This window comes from Rhinolophus ferrumequinum, chromosome 10 (genome assembly GCF_004115265.2).
Source record: "Rhinolophus ferrumequinum isolate MPI-CBG mRhiFer1 chromosome 10, mRhiFer1_v1.p, whole genome shotgun sequence".
NCBI classification, from domain to species: domain Eukaryota; kingdom Metazoa; phylum Chordata; class Mammalia; order Chiroptera; family Rhinolophidae; genus Rhinolophus; species Rhinolophus ferrumequinum.
In genome coordinates this window covers 39,916,675-39,934,767 of record NC_046293.1, presented here as the reverse complement: position 1 = coordinate 39,934,767, position 18,093 = coordinate 39,916,675, and the positions used below count along the sequence as shown (strand labels likewise).

The 18,093-nt window shown below is 38.6% G+C and overlaps 1 protein-coding gene across 3 annotated transcripts in view; it reads left to right on the top strand.

Moving 5' to 3' along the window:
* The window catches only part of TMTC1 (transmembrane O-mannosyltransferase targeting cadherins 1), a 232,797-nt gene that overhangs the window by 31,031 nt on the left and 183,673 nt on the right, over positions 1–18,093 (top strand). For all 3 annotated transcript variants that reach the window (XM_033116672.1, XM_033116673.1, XM_033116674.1), the window contains exon 5: positions 2,094–2,300. In XM_033116672.1, the coding sequence (XP_032972563.1) occupies positions 2,094–2,300 (207 nt within the window). The remainder of the gene's footprint in view (positions 1–2,093; positions 2,301–18,093) is intronic.

Here is an 18,093-nt window from a genome sequence, read left to right as displayed (position 1 = left end):
TCCTTCATTATACTACACTGCTAAAAGTTCTAAGGAAGGAATAATACTGCTGATATGTAGCTTAGACATTGCACAGCTCATAATCTGTAATTTGTTGTTAGTAACTATTAGTTTTCACAATCAGCAGCTCTGCATAAGACATTCATTCTCTCCTTTATCCTTTCATCCTCCCCTTCAACGTACTCATTCTGTACCTGGCCAAGAACGAGAGATAAGATCCCTTCCCTCCAAGAGCGTGTACAGTACTGGGGGAGACAGACATTGTATAAGTCATTACATGAGTCACTGATGAAGCTGTGAACATGGTAAGAAGAAGCCCAGGGCATGTAACAGAGAGACCTGGCCCAGGATGGCTCATATCTCTTGAGTTCTGGCCATGTACCAGGCACTGTGCTTGCCAGGCCATTTACATGTATGAAGTCACTTAATGGTCACAACAACTATTACCCTCATTTCAAAGAGGAGAAAACAGAGGCACAGAAAATAACCTCTCCAGAGTCACCCAACCCAGGGTGGAGCCAGGATTAGGAGCCGAGTCTCTGTGACTTCAGTGTCATAGGGTTACCTCTGAGCACCCCTGCCTCCATGGAAGGAACACAGGACAGGGACCTGGAGACCTCCCAGAATATCTGCTGCTCAGGGCCTTGGCTCAATTTGTACCGTGAAGCCAGCTCAGAAGTTCTGAGTGTGTTGGAAGTCATGACCCCTTTGGGAATCTCACAACATGGCATCCCTTTTTCCTAGAATAATGTACACACACAGTTTTACACATGCTCTTAGGGATCTACCCCCTGTTTTATCTGCTAATTTAGAATAAACATCTTGGCATTAGGTTGTTCTTGAGGTCTTTCCTTGTATTATTCAGGCAGCAGGAAAGAACAGAAACAAATGTTGGAAGCTGTTTCCTACATAAAGAGCACTTGGTTTATTCCTAAGTTTTCAGATTGGGCCACACAAATAGAGTGGATTTCTTTTATTTGGCATCACCTTTAGGAAGAAACATTTTTAGTGAAAGATGAGCACCTAAAAGTTAAATTTATTTTTTTCTTTCATTTTTTAAAATTAGGAATTCATTTCCATGCAGAGAATAACATTCCCCAACCTCAGGTCCTGACCACTCTCTCTAGAAGTAACCACAACCCTGAATTAGGCACCTTCATTTCTATGATTATTTTTATGCTGTTTCTTTATATGTATCTATCAGTGAATACCAAAGAGTGTTATTTAATACATTTTCAAACTTTATATACATGGTATCACTTGTTTTTCATTTAACATTGAGCTTTTGAGAGCCATCATTGTGAATACAGGTAGCTATAGTTCATTCATTTCAACTGTCGTATAGTAGTTAGTCATCACAATTTATTTATTCACTTTTCTGGATTTTGAATTTAGGTTGGTTTCACAGTTTGCATTGTTATAAACTATGCTGCCATGGATTTTCTTGTGGAAATACATGAGGGTTTCTCTGGGGCATAACCATAGGAAGGGGGTTGCTGGGACCACAGATCGGTGCATGTTCACTGTGTCACATGCTGACACATGGCTCTTGAAATGATTGTAGCGGTGCCTCCGAGTCCCTTGGCTCCACGTTCTCATCATCACATGGTAGCATCAGATGTTTTAAGTTTTGCCCATCCAGTGGCTGTGAATTCTATCTCCGAGTATTCATGAAAGAAACATGTAATCAGAGTACATTGGATGGATCGGCTATGAACAGCATTTTACAAGATCATAATTATGTAAATCCTGAATGCCACTTCAATCACATATTATGAGAGACATATATTTGGAGGATGAGGGGTGAATAAGAAGGGGTGTGTGTGTGTGTGTGTGTGTGTGTGTGTGTGTTGGTGACCATATAAGAGGTACTGAGTCCTCGTTTACTATATTAGGAAATCAGTATAAGTTATAAAATGGAAAAAAAGAAGTAATATTATAGTTATGTTATTTTTTAAATACTGTGGTTCATACCAGAAACAAAAGAGCTAACAGACTTAAGAATGGTTGTTGCTAGGAACAGGACTTTGGGGGTGGCCAGGGCACCGCTATTTCTCGTTGCAAGCCTTGTCATTCTGTTGGGTTTTGTGTAGGAGCAATGGGGTCACGCATCAGCACGGCACGCAGCAGCCTGGGAGCCCCCAGCCCTCCTCACTGCCAGCGCACCCTCTGCGGGAGAACGGGAAGCAACAGCGGTTTCCCCACAAGGGATCCTGGAGCGGCTGCCCCTCCTCATTGCCACCAGAACCCAAGAGCAGTGGATTCCCGGTGTCGCCTCGAGCTGTGTGGTCCATGATGAGGTACTGGGCTGGGCTGCTTGACCATGAATGTTATCACCATCCAGCATCACCTGTGTGGAATGATGGGAAGTGAAGCCCTGAGTCTGTGCTTTGTGATCTCCCCCGTCTCTGTTTCCCTGTCTCCCCTCCTTCCTTTCCTTCTCTATATTAGATTAGACAAAAAAGGAGTGGCCCTGCTATCTGCTGTTATTTGGAAGCAGTATGGGTGACTTATGGGTCTGTGAAGCCTCAGTCAAGAAGAGCAAACATTTTCTTGCTTCCTTGGTGGAAGAACCTTGCATTGGATGATGACCTGTGCCCTTGGTTTTCTTGGGGAAGAGAGTGGTCTACCTCCCTCTGCTCTCTCTCTGTTCTGTGTGTGTGATAGGAATTTATTACAGCACAAGTATTGGAGGAGGCCCCGGGGGACTCTGCCTCTCAGCAGTGTTTTTGAGGATGCAAGAAAAATCTTCTTTAAAGCATGGAGTTTTCTTTCTTTTTTTAATATTTTGACCTAGCCATGAACATTAACATAAATTTACCAGAACAGGTTTTCACTAAATTAGGTTGCCTCTAAAACAGCTCAAGCCACGGGCAAGTCAGAATTTAATAAAAATGGAAATTTGATTCATACTCTTAGCACTTTACCAACTTCAGATTGCTGTCTTATTTTTCTATGCAGTTCCAGAAAATTCTCTTTTCAAGGTCTGTGTTTTCCATTATTCCTACCTTTAACTTTTGTTCTTTTCTTTTAATCTTGTTTCATTCATTCATTCATTCATCAACTGATATTTACCAGTTGAGTGTTGACCATGTGCCAGGCACTGTTCTAGTTACTAGAGAGATCCTGGTGAGTAAGAAACACGAGGTCTTTGCTCTTGTATAGCTTCCTTGCTAGTACAGGAAGACAAATACTGCATAACCGACAATGAGTGGACAATGTGATAGACAGTGATAGAGTGGCCTGGCCAGGGCAAATTTGCATTGGCTGGTCAGGGAAGGCCTTCTGAATCCTCCTGAATGAGAGGGCGAGCTAGCCCTGCAACCATTGGTGAAGATCTGGGCAGAGGGTTCCAGACTTGGGGTAATAAGCAAGTGGGGATGGAGGGGTGAGGTAAGGGGGTGGGTAGGGCCCAGATAATGAAGGGCTATGTTTGCCGTGGAAGCAAGTTTCTATCTTATTCGAGTGGAATGGGGAAATTTTGGATCTCTCTCTCTCTCTCTCTCTCTCTCTCTCTCTCTCTCTCTCTCTCTCTCTCTCTCTCTCATTGTGGAGATAAATGATTACATTAACATGTTTATTCTGGCTTCTTTGTGGTGCATGGTGTTGGGGGGCAAAAGTATAGCAGGGAGACGGGCTAGGAGGGTTTTATTCAGACTGAGAAAAAAGAAAGGGTCTTGGCCGAGAGTGATAGAGACGGGGATGAAGAGATGTGGTGTATTTGGGATATCTTTTGGCTACAGACCCAACAGGTCTTACTCATGTTTGGGGTGGGAGCGGAGGGAAAGGAAGGAAACAAGTATTTTGGGGTTTCTGGCTTAAACAGCTGAGTGGATGGTGGCATCAATTACTGAGATGGAAAGGTGAGGGGAGACAGGTTTTCTGAGGGTTGGGAGGAGGATAAAAACATAGTAATGCATGAAATTCCTAAGGAAGAAAGAGAGAAACAGTCAAAACACTGAGGGAATCTTGACTTTTTTGTGGAGGGTCATGGGAGAAAAGAAGACAAAACATTTGGAGAAATTGTAAATTGTTTTTAAGGAGGCAGAGGAGGAGGGAAAAAAAAGGTGTTGATAGAGCATTATCGATTTTTTAAGGTGTGACAGAAGTCAGACAATAGTGTGACTGGATTCCACAAGGGCAGGGGCCATGTCAGTTTTTGCTCCCATTTGTATCCCCGATTCCTTTCGTAGCATCTGGCTAATAGCAGTTGCTCAAATATTTGTGAAATGAATCAATTAATGATAGGATGGTAAGAAAGTGTGGGAACATTTTCAGTAAATTGGACAGTGAAGGAATGGGGGGAAAGGATGTTAAATGGAGGGTGTTGGGTTTTTGTTTTCATTTTTATTTTAAATTTGATGGACTTGTGTATGTACATAGATAACTTGTGGAGAGTAGAGATGAAAGATGCTGAAGCAGAAAGGGATAAGAGCAAATATGAATACCAGTGGTGTGGTGGTAAATGGGGTAAACTGGCTTCCCAAAAAAGGAAATCCTGGCTTGTAGTGTTTGCCAATTTTGGTGTAAATACTCCTACTGTGGCTGATTTCAAGCTACAAATGTGATGTCACTACTACTGAATGTGGAGTTGGGAGAGAAGTGCCATAGCCCACCGTTATGCAATATTTCCACTATGCTTTTTGTTAGACAATAGATGTAAATAACTTCAAGAGCATAGATAGCAGTTAAATGGTGTAAACTCATTAGGAAATGATGAGCTTTGAGTATTTATTACCTTGTTTCTGACATGATTAATTTTAAGCTTATATAATTTATTTTTTAATAATGGCTGTATTTAATAACTAGCTTGCAAAATTCCTGAAAACTTAATAGTCATCTCTTGCGAGCTGGTATGAGTCAGGTCCCGCACACCAATGAAGAAGGTCTTTCAGGAGGGGGAAGATGATTTTATATCTTACCTATCTGCTATGTACCAGGAAGTGGGCTAGCACTTCCCATACTTTATCCTGTGCAACCATCACAGTATCCGTTTAGAGTAGATATTATAGTTCCCATTACCAGGAGGACATGGAAGATCTTAGAGGTGAAAAACCCTTGTCCACATCTATGTAGCTAGTAAGTGGGAAGGTGAGGATTGGAACTCAAGCTGTTTGACCCCTACACCTGTGCTTTGCCCTAAAGTCCAGAGTCCTGGGCGAGGACTTAGCTTTGGGGACAAGGCAGTATTTGTACCATTCTCTGTGGAGCTGGCCTCCCTGTTGAACTCTCAGAGGTTGAACGATTCTTGCTGCCATCCTTGAGTCCATAATTGAGGCACCTCTTGGCTTTGATTTCAGGTTTTGGTGCTAATACATTTAATTAGATGACATGCTTTTGTAGGTTATGTTTTGTTCTTTTTTTAACCCTGGGCACCAGGCTACTTTAAAAGGAGGGATGCCTAGAGAGCGGTACACAGTGCAGATAGAAGTGGGTCAAAGTCTCACTAAGTGAACCTCTTTGTGGGCATGAAGGACCATTATTCCTTCTTGGAGAGGAAAGTGAGCATATATTTTCCCTTTTTGGAAAAGAAATGTGTCATATATTGGATAATATTAAAATTATTTTTGAAAACTATGTCTATACTTTTGTTAGAAGGTGGTCAGGTAAAGCAAATCAAAGTCCAAAGAGACAATGTTACCTTAGTTCTTAAGACCTCTGCAGACAGCATTTAAATCATGGCTCCTTTGCTCACTTGATGCTGGACAAGTTATTTCGTCTCTGGAAGCCCCAGTTTTCTCATCTCCAAAAGGGGGACGTAATAGTAGCCCCTTATTCTCAGATTGATTGTGAGGACTGAAAGCTGTCGGACATTAATAAGCATGTATTAGGCGCCTGGTACGCTGTGGCCATTCAGTGCATGGCAGCCAGATGCATTAGCAGTAGTTTAGTGTTATGGATATTATTATTCCAGTTTCTGAACACCAGGATGCATCATGAAAATGGTGAACCTATCAGCAAGGGAATGAGTCTGTGTGGAATTGCTTTCTTCTCCTTTTTTTTTTTTTTTGGTCGAACTTCAAGATCGTTTAGCTAGTATGTATTTGCTTTGCATGCACAGCATTAGGCTGACAAAGAAATTGGCTAAGTACCATCAGGTAAAATGTTTTCAGAAATTATAATACTAAACACGAGGGAAATCCCAACCCAGGGAAAAATCCTACTGCAAGTCATTTATTTAGTTACCTGTTTTTTTGGGATGACTTAGTGATTGGCTGATAGGTCAGAAGTGCTATGGAAAACCTAGGACTTAGGGTATACATTGTGGAATTAGATGGAATTTCAGTTGCTACTACCTTTTACTCACTTCATGTGAAATGAGAAATGTTTTGTATGTAAGCATTCCTTCCCTTTTACCCTCTTCATTATATCAAATTCATTCACACATGGAAACATTTTCCTTTTTACATTAGAAAGCTAAGCGAATTCTATATGAAATCTTATCTTCAGAACTCATATGTGTGTGTGTGTATATATATATATATATATATATATACATACATATATATGTATATAGATATGCCTATATATTATAGTCATTTTATATATACATACACACACATGTATAGATATTTGATTGATTTAATATGTAAATAACAGTGATCACAAAAGGCATTGAAGACAGTTCTTGCTTCAAATTCTTGTTCATTTCCTCTTTTTTCTGCTACTCAGCAGGGTCTGTCATGGATCATTCATCCAGCAATATTTACTGAGCACCTACTGTGTCCCAGGCACCATTTTTGGCAGTGAAGTAAACAAAGCCCTGCCCTCATGGAACTCAGCTGGATGGTGATCATGGTAGTTTTACTGAAAAGGCGCCCATTTTCTATCTTTGTGGGTGACAGAATGGTTAGGTTTTTCACTAGGCCTTAAAAGTTTTTCTTGTAAATACCTTGTGTATAGGTATGCAAATCAAGAAACTAAGGTTTAGGATTAGGGAATAATTTGGCACTCAAGGGAATTGGTGAGGTAATTAAAGTCAGGGGACTTAGGGAGGCATTTAAATATTATGAGCTTCACTGATGGAATGGGTAACTGATCTTTCAAATGTCGCTTTCATGCTTAAGTTCTGTAGAGTTTGCATTACACTCCTTTTCCCCCAAATAAGAAATACTGTGCAGATTAAACTCCCGAGGTGGGATTTTGAACTTTTGTTCCACACGTGATCCTATGAGTAGGGCAAATGTGTTTCAGATCATTACTAACCACCTCATTGCTGCATTGAGAGAAAGTGAAATAGTGAAGCGAGATTTTCAGGTGACAGAAAAAAAATCTGTGAGGAAAGCCTGTATTACTGATGAAGACGTATGTTCTCTTGTGTCTGAGATGATCTCAGATGAACCATTTTTAATCTCACTTAGCTGCTGCTTTCAAGAGTGAAGTGACCATTTTGTGCACCTGAAACTAACAAACAAATAAATTAATTAATTAAATAAAATAAAAATAAAAAAGAGTGAAGTGACCAAAGGGAAAAGGTGTAGAGTCTTAACATAAGTCTATACAGAAAATGTATCCAACATTAAAAGTGAAGTTTGTGAGTGCGTATTAATAAATCCCCTCCCCTACTTAAAATTTAATGCAAGTGTAAACCTCAGTGATGAATCCATGTTAAGAACACAAACCACCTTAAATTAAATTAAAAGGTTATTTTCAAATCTAAACTGTATCAGAGTTATCAGGCTTCTTAATTACGAACTGTGTTTATTGGAATAGTGTCATTAATGTGCCTTGAATGTTCTTTGGTGGGTTGATGTACCCAAGCTAGGCTGCCAGCTTCATTTATAGTAGCTCCTGTCAAATACAGAGGTTACCAGAAAAGTATTCCCTTTCGTGGATAAAGAATAAGAGGTTTTTTTTTCTCTTACTATTTTCCAACCGTTGGTTGAGAGTAGTGTTATTCCTCCTGAACCAGTTTGGCAGTAAAGTGAAAGTGTGAGGTAATTAAAGTCAGGGGACTTAGGGATGCTTATAAATACAAGTATTTTGGCCTTCACTGACCAGAGTATGTGGTAAAGCAAGAGTTACCTTGATGAGTTCATCTGAAAGCTAATTGAAATCTGCTTTGGTTCTTGAACTGAACTCAGCACTAAAATGGATCATTTCAATAAAGTGTTCCTTGGCTTCTTTCAGAATTTAGCACTAAAAGCTTCTTCCAAATAAATCACATGCTAAGGAGGCAAAATTTCTTTTAATTTATGGATAGCAGTTGGTAGAGCTCCTAACTGCTGACAACCCTTGGTTCATTCTGCTTAATCTTGATTGGGTACCAGTTCTTGGCAATCTTAGATCCCCTGTGAATTTCAGTCAGTGGATGATAAGTTCTTTCCTTTCTCAGTGTAGAGCCGTCAAGCTTAGGCATCTATCTGCTTTCCAACCGGATGCACAGGGACATATGTTGAAAGAGAAAACTATCAGAATGTAGGCATTGCTGGTTGGCATGCAATTTTGTCACTGCTAGAGTAGGTTCCTTAGAAGACGATCCAGGTCCATGCTTTTTCATCAGCTCAATAGTCACCATCTGGAATATTCAACCTCTGTCCTTTGTGGTTAAGAGGCTGCGTGACTTCAAGACCAAAGAGCATTTCTTTCTTCTTTTGATGAACACAATTAGGGCTCTTCGGGTGTTGTAGGGAGTTTGCTGCTGATTTATTTGTTCTTTTCGTTTATGCTACTGTCATCCAGATTAATATTTTTTTCTCTTTCTCTTTTTTAATATAGCATGCTGAGAGGTTGTGGAGAGATGGTTAATAAAAACAGTATCAGTTCATCTTAACATTGTAAACACTCAGGGTATATATAAATAATTCTTTCATGAGAATATTATTCTACAACAGGCAATAAATAGGTCATGGCGGTTTCAGACAATTTGGTGGGATTTCCAGTCTGCTGCTCTGAACATTGTCTGCCACATGTTTTGATCTTGCCCTGTGTTTTGTAGATTGAATGTTAAAAATATACATGCTTGAAAAAAATTATTTTTTAATTCAAGAAGAGTTTAGAGGGACCTTTTGTCCAGCATAAGGAAAAAAGAACTGTGGAAATACAAATGATTTGACAATTCTCTTGTAATTCAGAAGCAAGCACCATGATTATGCATCAGTAATCAACATTTTGGGTACTTCTGTATCTCCCATGGAGTGAGCACTTACCATTGGCCAGGAATCCAGGAATCATGTGACAGGTTTTACGTACAGCTTACAATTTTAATCCTTACAAAGACCTAGGAGGTAGATGTTTACATAGCAGTAAAGATCATGGACTCGTACCAGACTACCTGGCTTCTGATTCTGCTCACCTGCTTATCAGGTATATATGACCTTTGGCAAATTACTTCAATTCTCTGTGACTCAGTTTCTTCATGTGTAGAGGGCAGTAAAACTGATACCTATGCCATGAGCTATTCTGAGGAATAAATGAGTTACTGCATGAAAGCAGCTTAATATAGCTTTTAATTGTGGTTTTATAAATGGTAGTGCTAGGATTTAGCTTCCCCCACCGTCATGCTTATTTTATGCTAGAGTCAATGTGGAAGAATTATGGTTTAGAATTTTTCATACCATTTGCTGTTTCTTTGCTGTATTTATGATAGTGGTTTAGTCTTGATTTGACTTATGATATTTAATTATTTTCTCTCTTTTCACAAGTTTACAATATTTTACAAGGAAGTGATTGTAAAAGAAAAACATTCTGGTAGCAATGATGGAAATTTCAGCGAGGTTTAGAGGATAAAAGGATGCCAGTGCTAACTCTTATTCTTAAGTGATGAATGCCATCCTCGTTAGAAGTTGTGTCAAACAATATGCTTAGTGTTTGAGAATAACAGTTGACTTTTTTAAATTAAAAATTGTTACTATATTTAGAATCACTATTGAACAAATAAATTATTAGGTTGAAAATCGAATAGAAACTTAACTTACTAGTTTTGTAGATAGATAACCTTATAACCATATAGGAAGATGTGTTTCATGTTATACATTTATTAATATTGAATGCTATTCATATTATCCAAATCATGATCTTTATTACTTTGTATATAATCTAGAAAATGCATATTGATTTTGAAATCACCCTAAGCAGCAGTCTCCATGAGAAGTCTGGCATTAAAGATTTGCTCTTAATGACTTAACCTCCAAGAATATTGGTAAAGTCTTTAAAGGGAGCAGAGGTATGGATTTTTTAGTGGATGGAGGGTATTAATATATCATAATTTGGAAAAAACAACCAAACCCCCCAAACCAGCCATCGTTGGACGGAGGGAAGGAATAATGTTTGTATCTTACGGTAAGAGCTAGACATGCCCTCAGTACCTAATGAATAACCAATACATTTCAGCTTTTGAGTGGTAGAGCTTTTAGTTCCTGACTGTTTAGTCTTTATCATAGACTTTTTTTTTTCCACTTTGCATTTTGCTCCCTTAAGTAATTTTTCTTTGTGACTGTGAAAGGAATGTGACTTTATGAAAGGATTTATGATCCATACTGCTTTTATGATAAAAAAAAGTTTTGATTAAAAAGAGTTGTCTATTTAATTATAAAACTGTACTTTTGGTTTCCATGCAAAGTCGGTGAGGGACTGCATATATCCTCAATGCAGTTTGTGTTTCTCTTCTTTACAGCACCTAATTTACAGCTGCATGGAGAGAGAAACCTTTTCTGATAAGTCAAGATTGGGTGGCAATCTCCAGACATTTTTAAGCAGAAAATGCAAGTGTAATAACGGTTGATGACCAAGAGAACATGATGTCTTGAATATTAGAACTCTCATCAGTGCCCCTCATTGCTGTGTATAAAAAATCTGAGCAGTATAGTGTTGTTTGTTTGTTTGTTTGTTTAAGAGGACAGCTGTTTCCCGGGTTGTGCAGATGTAAAGAAACAAGAGGTGGCGCGGGGTAGTGTGGGGAGCCATGGCCTGGTTGGTGGGAAAACTGGGTTCAATTTGGATTCTGATTTTCAGTGGTCCTTGGGCCAGTTAGTTTACTTCTCTGGATTTCTATTTTCCGTATCTATGAAATGATGGAAGGGAGACAGGATGGGGTACTCTCATGTCATTTGATACTCTTTTTAAGGTCTATTTGGGTCAAAAGCTTATGAAACTGCACTGTCACTTTTCCTTTTCTCTTTGAATTACTCTCCTCCATTGGCATGTATACAGTTGGAAGTTGTGTAGGAGTAGAAGGTTAAGCCTAAAATGAGATACAAAAATGAGAGGCTCTCACAGTGACTAAGCAGACTAATGTGCGTTGTGTTATTTTTTCTTTTCCTTTTTAATTCTGGATTCTTGACTAGCTAGGTCTTTGGAACGTAAGTCAAATGCATTGATTGGAAATGTCAATATTAAAAGAAGAGATTAAATTTTGCCTTATATATATTTTACCTTCAACCAATCATAGATGTAATTAATGTTGTACATATGCAAACTGACTCCTGTTGACTCTTCATAGTTTATTGATTCTTTTGATTAATAAACATTTATTAAACACTTACTATATACCTATGCCTTGGGGATCATTTCTTGCAGAGAATAAAACTTTTTAAGAAGTCGTTTAAGCAAATTGGGGTGTTTATTAGAAGGATACACTAGACTCTAACAGCACCCCACCGTGGGTATTGAGCCTGTTTTTTGGACACAGGACCTGGCAAAGTCAAAACATTTATTTTTTTTGTCTCTTTAGGGCTTCATGGTCTCTCTTTTGCTCTTTTAAAAAATCCGTTTTGTTTTCCTTTTTTCTTCTTTTTAGAGACTGATTTTTCATCAGGAAAAATTGAATTCATTGCTATCAATTTTTAAGATCCTTGTTTAATTTGTTTTACAGAGGGAAAATATTAATGAATATGTTTTAAAAAATTTTTTATGAAATATATATCATTCGTTTAATTGTTCATGAAATGATGCTTTTAGTATGAAAAGTAAATAAATAAATAAGTAAATAAATAAATAAATAAATAAATAAATAAATAAATAAAGACTGACGTTTCTTAATTTGGTTAGTTCAGGGCGACCTCAATCCTAGCTTCATATAGACTCTCATTTTGAATCTCTTTAAGAGATGTACTATGTCCTGACTCCAGTTTCTCACAAAGGAGACTCTCATTGGCCCAGTGTGGATTAGCTTACATCCCAGTGGGGAAGTCATAGAAATAAAAAGATAGTGTCACTGAGGGTGGCAAGTACAATGACAGGTGTACGTACACTGAACTATGATATACACAGGGTAGGATATCTCAGCCAGGCAAGGAAGTTTGGATCTAGCTGAGTCTTAGTAGATGGGACAATGACTGAAGCAAGGCAGGGCCATGTTTCCAGGCATGAAGGAGGACACAGAGGCATGCGTGTGTGTGTGTGTATGTGTGTGTGTGTCTGCAAGTGGCGCAGGGTATGAGTAGTAGGAGATGAGGCTGGGAAGCTTGTCAGGAGCCCTGTCATGGAAACACTTGGGAGAGATGACAAGGGACCCTGATTCCTGTAGTTGAAGGACAACAAGTGTGGTGGCATGCTTATCTTTTAGATTCATGTGTACAAAAAGTCCGATCATAAATCCAGATGGGGCATATTATTTAAGTGTGAAGATTAAAAAATTCAAACCATTTGATAGTATTATATTTTTGAGAATGAAAAAGCAGTAGTTCTGAGATTTTTTTCCCACCATAATTAATCCTGTCTATTAGTGAATGCTCAGGATTTTCTTTGATTTTTAAGAAAAAATTTATACAAATTTTTCTTTACACAGTTTTGTTATTTTAGGAAGAATTCTCATGTTTTAGAAAAGTTAACGGGAGCCTTCAAAGTACATTTGCCCAGGATAGGGAGAAGCTATGCTGTTTATCCACGCCTGCTAATGGATTTACGCCTTTTCAATTTATGATTTTCTCCCAAAGAACATAAATTAATGGAAACTTCATGGAAGTGATCATCCCTTCCTATTATGCATTCAGCATGCTAAAACATAAAGTGTGTATTCTTATATGTATTGTGTCCAAGCAACTGTTGTATTTTATATTGGTGCCCATAACTGCTTTTCTACTTGGCAAAGAAAACGAGCAGATGTAAAATAAATACCATTTTCTGGCATGATTGATTGGGAGCTCTGCAACCTAACGTTGATTGAGTTTGTAAAAGTGATGTAGCAAGTGCTGTCCAACGTCAGACCGCAGCTATTAACTGCCAAGAATTCACTTTGGCCGAGGTAAATTCTGACCAAGCCTGTGTATCAGACTCTTAGCTTTAGAGCTTGAATGTAAGAAACAGAGTTTAGTTTTCACAGAAGGGAAATAAGATGTTGACTTGAAGGTCTCTATTGATGCAGTTTTCCCCAAATGAGATTTTAGATTTTTTTCCCCTTGTTTACCTTTAATAATGATGGGCAGTGGCCTGCTCAGTGGTTAGTTAGGTGCGTGGATCCTGGAGTCACACAAAGTGGATTTAAGTACAGATTTCTTACTTTGTAGCAGTATAAACTTGGATGAAGGGATTACCACATCTATACAATAGAAATAATTATTAGTAATAATTGTTATAAACAGCATGAAGTATTTAAGGAGTTTAGCACAGGGCCCAGCACAACACAAGCACCCAATTGCACTTATTATTTGTACTAGTCTGCAATGTCCAGTCTTTCCGCAGGGCAGCATGGGAGAGATAAGCTGTGGAATACAGCTGTGGTGGTACTTTCCAATGTCTGTAGAGTTTGGGTTTAATACTTCGTTTGCTCTTGCCCATTGGGAGATAGAAGCGAACCAATAATGGAATGACTCTTACAAGCCAGGAGACAAACACGGGTCAGCTCACTTAACGGTGTCACCCTGTCCTTGGGAAGTAAGTCTTCCCACCACATTTACATATGTGAAAGGCGGTTGCATAATGTGCAAAGCGTTACAGTGCTGGAAAGTGGAAGATCTAGGATTTGAATCCACTACCTCCATTTGACTCTACTACATCGGGTGCCCCAGGGTGTAGAGGGTCAAGCCCTTTACAATGTTTCCTGGAAGGAATTACCAGAAACTTCTAGAAAGGACTATTGTGGCAAAAGCAGAAGTATCCTGGGAGCATCATTCTGTTCCTCTTTTCGTTTCCCCCATATTGCATGTTGAGTGCTGATGCTCTGCGTGGCTCTTGACCGTGCCATCATCACGCTGAGGATAAGGGGAGTTCTCTGTTTAGAGCACCCAGCTCAGTACTTTGTAGAAGGATATTCTTTACCTTAAAGTGATATGCTGGGTGGGATGTGTCATATTTCATTTGTAAGCAGTCGTTAAGTACCATTTTTCAGAAGTTCTCGGAAGTGACAGTGAGCTAGCTGTTCAGTGATAGGTGCATCCCTAGGCCCCCGATTATTGTGTCTGCTGAATTTTATGTTGGATGGTTGTATGGCGGCATGGTGAAACTCCTTTATGTGGTATTTCTGGAAGATGAATTGTGTGTGTGTGTGTGTGTGTGTGTGTGTGTGTGTGTGTGTGTTGAGATAATAATGCTTTGTGGACTTTTGATTGCGACTTTTTAAAGTCATTGCATCGCTGGGGAAAACATTCACTGCAGGCGTGCCCAAGCAATGTTTTATTGTGGTCATGGTTGTACACTACTAAGTCATTAGTTGTGCTTTTTTTTTTTTAAACTATTTTTTAGAGAAGTTTCAGGTTCACAGCAAAGTTGAGAGGAAGGTACAGAGATTTCCCACATACATAGCTTTACCCCAACACATGCATAGCTTCCCTTATTGTGAACATCCCTCACCAGAATGGTACATTTGTTACCAAGGATGAGCCTACATTGATACATCATAGCTCTCACAGTTTATGGTTTACATCAGGTCATTGTTGGTGCTGTACATTCTATGGGTTTAGACAAAATGTATAATGACACGTACCCATCATTATAATATCATACAGGGTGTTTTCACTGCCCTAAAAGTCCTCTGTGCTCTGCCTAGTCATCCCATCCCGCTCCCTCTCCCCAACTCCTGACAATTGTTGGCCTTTATGCATGTCAGTTTCCTCCATTTTTCTTTTCTTGTCTTGATAGCTCGTTTTTTAGAACTGAATAATATTCCATTGTCTGGATGTAGTGCAGCTCATTTATCCATTCACCTACAGTTTATTTATCCATTCACCTACTGCTTCTAGGTTTTGGAAATTACGAATAAAGCTGCTATAAATATCTATGTCCAGGTTTTCTTGTGGACATAGGTTCTTTAATTCCTTTGGATAAATACCAGGAAGTTCAGTTGCTGGATCATATGGTGAGAATATATTTAGTTTTGTAAGAAATCACCAAACTGTCTTCCAAAATGGCTGAATCATTTTGCATTACCACCAGCAGTGAATGACAGTTCCTGTTGCTCCACATCATCTCAGCATTTGATGTTGTCAGTGTTTTGGATTTTGGCCATTCCAGTAACTGTGTAGTGGTACCTCATTGTTGTGTTAATTTTCATTTCCCTGATAACAAATGATGTGAAGTATCTTTTCATATGCTTAATTGTCATCTGTATATTTTATTTGGTCAGCTATCTCTTAAGGTCTTTGGCCCATTTTTTAATTGGATCGTTGTTTTTTTTTTCCTTATTGTTGAGTTTTGAGAGTTCTTTGTATTTTTTGGGTAGCAATCCTTTGTCAGACTTGTCTTTGCAAATATTTTTTACCAGTCTGTAACTTGTCTTCTCATTCTGTTGATATTATTTTTCACAAGGCAGAAGTTTTTAATTTTAATGAAATCAAGTTTATCAATTTCTTTTATGGATCATGCCTTTGGTGTTTTGTCTAAAAAGTCATAGCCATTCCCAAGGTCATCTAGGTGTTTTTTTATGTTATCTTCTAGGAATTTTTCAGTTTTTTATTTTACATTTAAGTCTATGATCCATTGTGAGTTAATTTTCATGAAGGGTTTACGATCTATGTCTAGATTGCTTTTTCATGTGGTCCAACACCATGTGTTGAAAACACTATCTTTACTTCATCGTATTACCTTTGTTCTTTTGTCAAAGAACAGTAGTAAGTCTTGACTGTGGGTAGTATTAGTCCTCTAACTATTCTCATTCAATATTGTGTTGGCTATTCGGGATCTTTTACCTCGCCATTTAAACTTTAGAATCAGTATCCAAAAAATAACTTGCTGGGGTTTAGATTGGGATTGCATTGAATCTATAGGTTAAGTTGGGAAGAACTGACATCTTGATAATATATATAGTCTTCCTGTTCATGAATATGGAGTATCTCTCCATTATTTAGTTGTTCTTTGATTTCCTTCTTCAGAGTTTTATATTTTCCTCATATAGATCTTGTACATATTTTGTTAGATGTATACCAAAGTATTTCATTTTGGGGGGCTAATGTAAATAGTATTGTGTTTTTAATATAAAATTCCACTTGTTCATTGCTGACATAGGAAAGCAATTGACTTTTATATATTAACCTTGTATCCTTCAACCTTGCTCTAATTGCTTATTTGTTCCCAGAGTTTTTTTTTTGTTGTTGTTGTTTGTTTGTTTGTTTTTTATTCCTTTGGATTTTCTACATAGATGATAATTTTTTTAGGAGAAACAATTTAAGTAATGAAAAGGCTGCTTTTCTTTTTTCCTTTTTTTTTCTGGTCTGAGAAATTTAAGGTATTCTGGTGAGTATGAAAAATAATATAACAAACACCCATATTATCTGTATGGTCATATTTATTTCCAGTCCTTCATGGGTTTTTGCTTTTCCTAAGGAGTAAAACAATGTTGGTATAGCTGAAGTCTACGTTAACATTGTGTCATTCCCTTTGTTGTTTGCTTGGTTTTATATATATAGGTTACTTTTCGTTACTATATTTTTCTTGCCTAATTATGATTCAACCTCTGGTTAAGCTCATGATGCAGTCAATTTCCACACAGAAAATGGGCTGAAAGACCTATGTGGCTGGGAAGAAAATGTACCCATAGTGATCTCTAGGTTTCACTTTATCTTGATCTCCTTAACCTACATCTATAAGACACCTGTGGAGCATCTTTGGATTTGGAATAACCCAAAGAGATCTAATCTGGGAAAGCCCTAAATTGCATGAGACTGACTCAGAGATTTGTCTTATTTTTTCGTGTTTCTTGTCACCTGGAAGAACATCTGCTGTACAGTTGATGCTCAGCCTGGCATAGGTGGATATGTCTCTTCTGGCCCCCTGGACCCAAAACCCTCCTGATCCCCTGGTCCATCTGAGCCAGCAGTGACTCTTAGCAATGCTTACCTTCCCTTCTGAGGATTTGCACCTGAATTACAAGTGCAGTCAACTTTCTTCTATACTCATTAACTTTTGTGATAGAGTGTTTATGAAATGTCATCACTTCAATGAGTTTAATTTCACAAATGTTGATCAAACACCTGCTAAATGATGAAGTAACAGTTCTCTTATTGGATATAATACTGAATTCTAATAACTGGTCCTCCAGAGTATATTGCGTATAATTAATAATAATAGCTAACATTCATTGAGTATTTAAAACACTGTTTTAAGAACTTTATATATATTAACTAACTCAATCTTCATAACAACTCTATAGTTAGATGCCATTATTATCCATATTATACAGATGCAATCATGGAGGCCCAGGGAGGATAAGTAACTTGCCCCAAATAAGCAGCTAATAAGTGGAGAACCTGGAAATCACACCCGTACAGCTTGACTCTTAAGTCTTTGCTCTTAAAACCAACTCACTATATATTTCTTCTACAGTGAGAAAGCTTGTTTTTGTGGGAAATCTCATCACTTCAAAACATGATCAGGGGCCTTCCTGGTGGCTCAGGAGGTTGGAGCTCCATGCTCCTAACTCCGAAGGCTGCTGGTTCAATGCCCACGTGGGCCAGTGGGCTCTCGACCACAAGGTTTCCAGCTCAATTCCTCGAGTCCCGCAAGGAATGGTGGGCTCCACCCCCTGCAACTAAGATTGAACACGGCGCCTTGAGCTGAGCTGCCACTGAGCTCCTGGATGGCTCAGTTGGTTGGAGTGCGTCCTCTTAACCACAAAGTTGCTGGTTCGATTCCCGCAAGGGATGGTGGGCTGCACCCCCTGCAACTAGCAACGGCAACTGGACCTGGAGCTGAGCTGCGCCCTCCACAACTAAGACTGAAAGG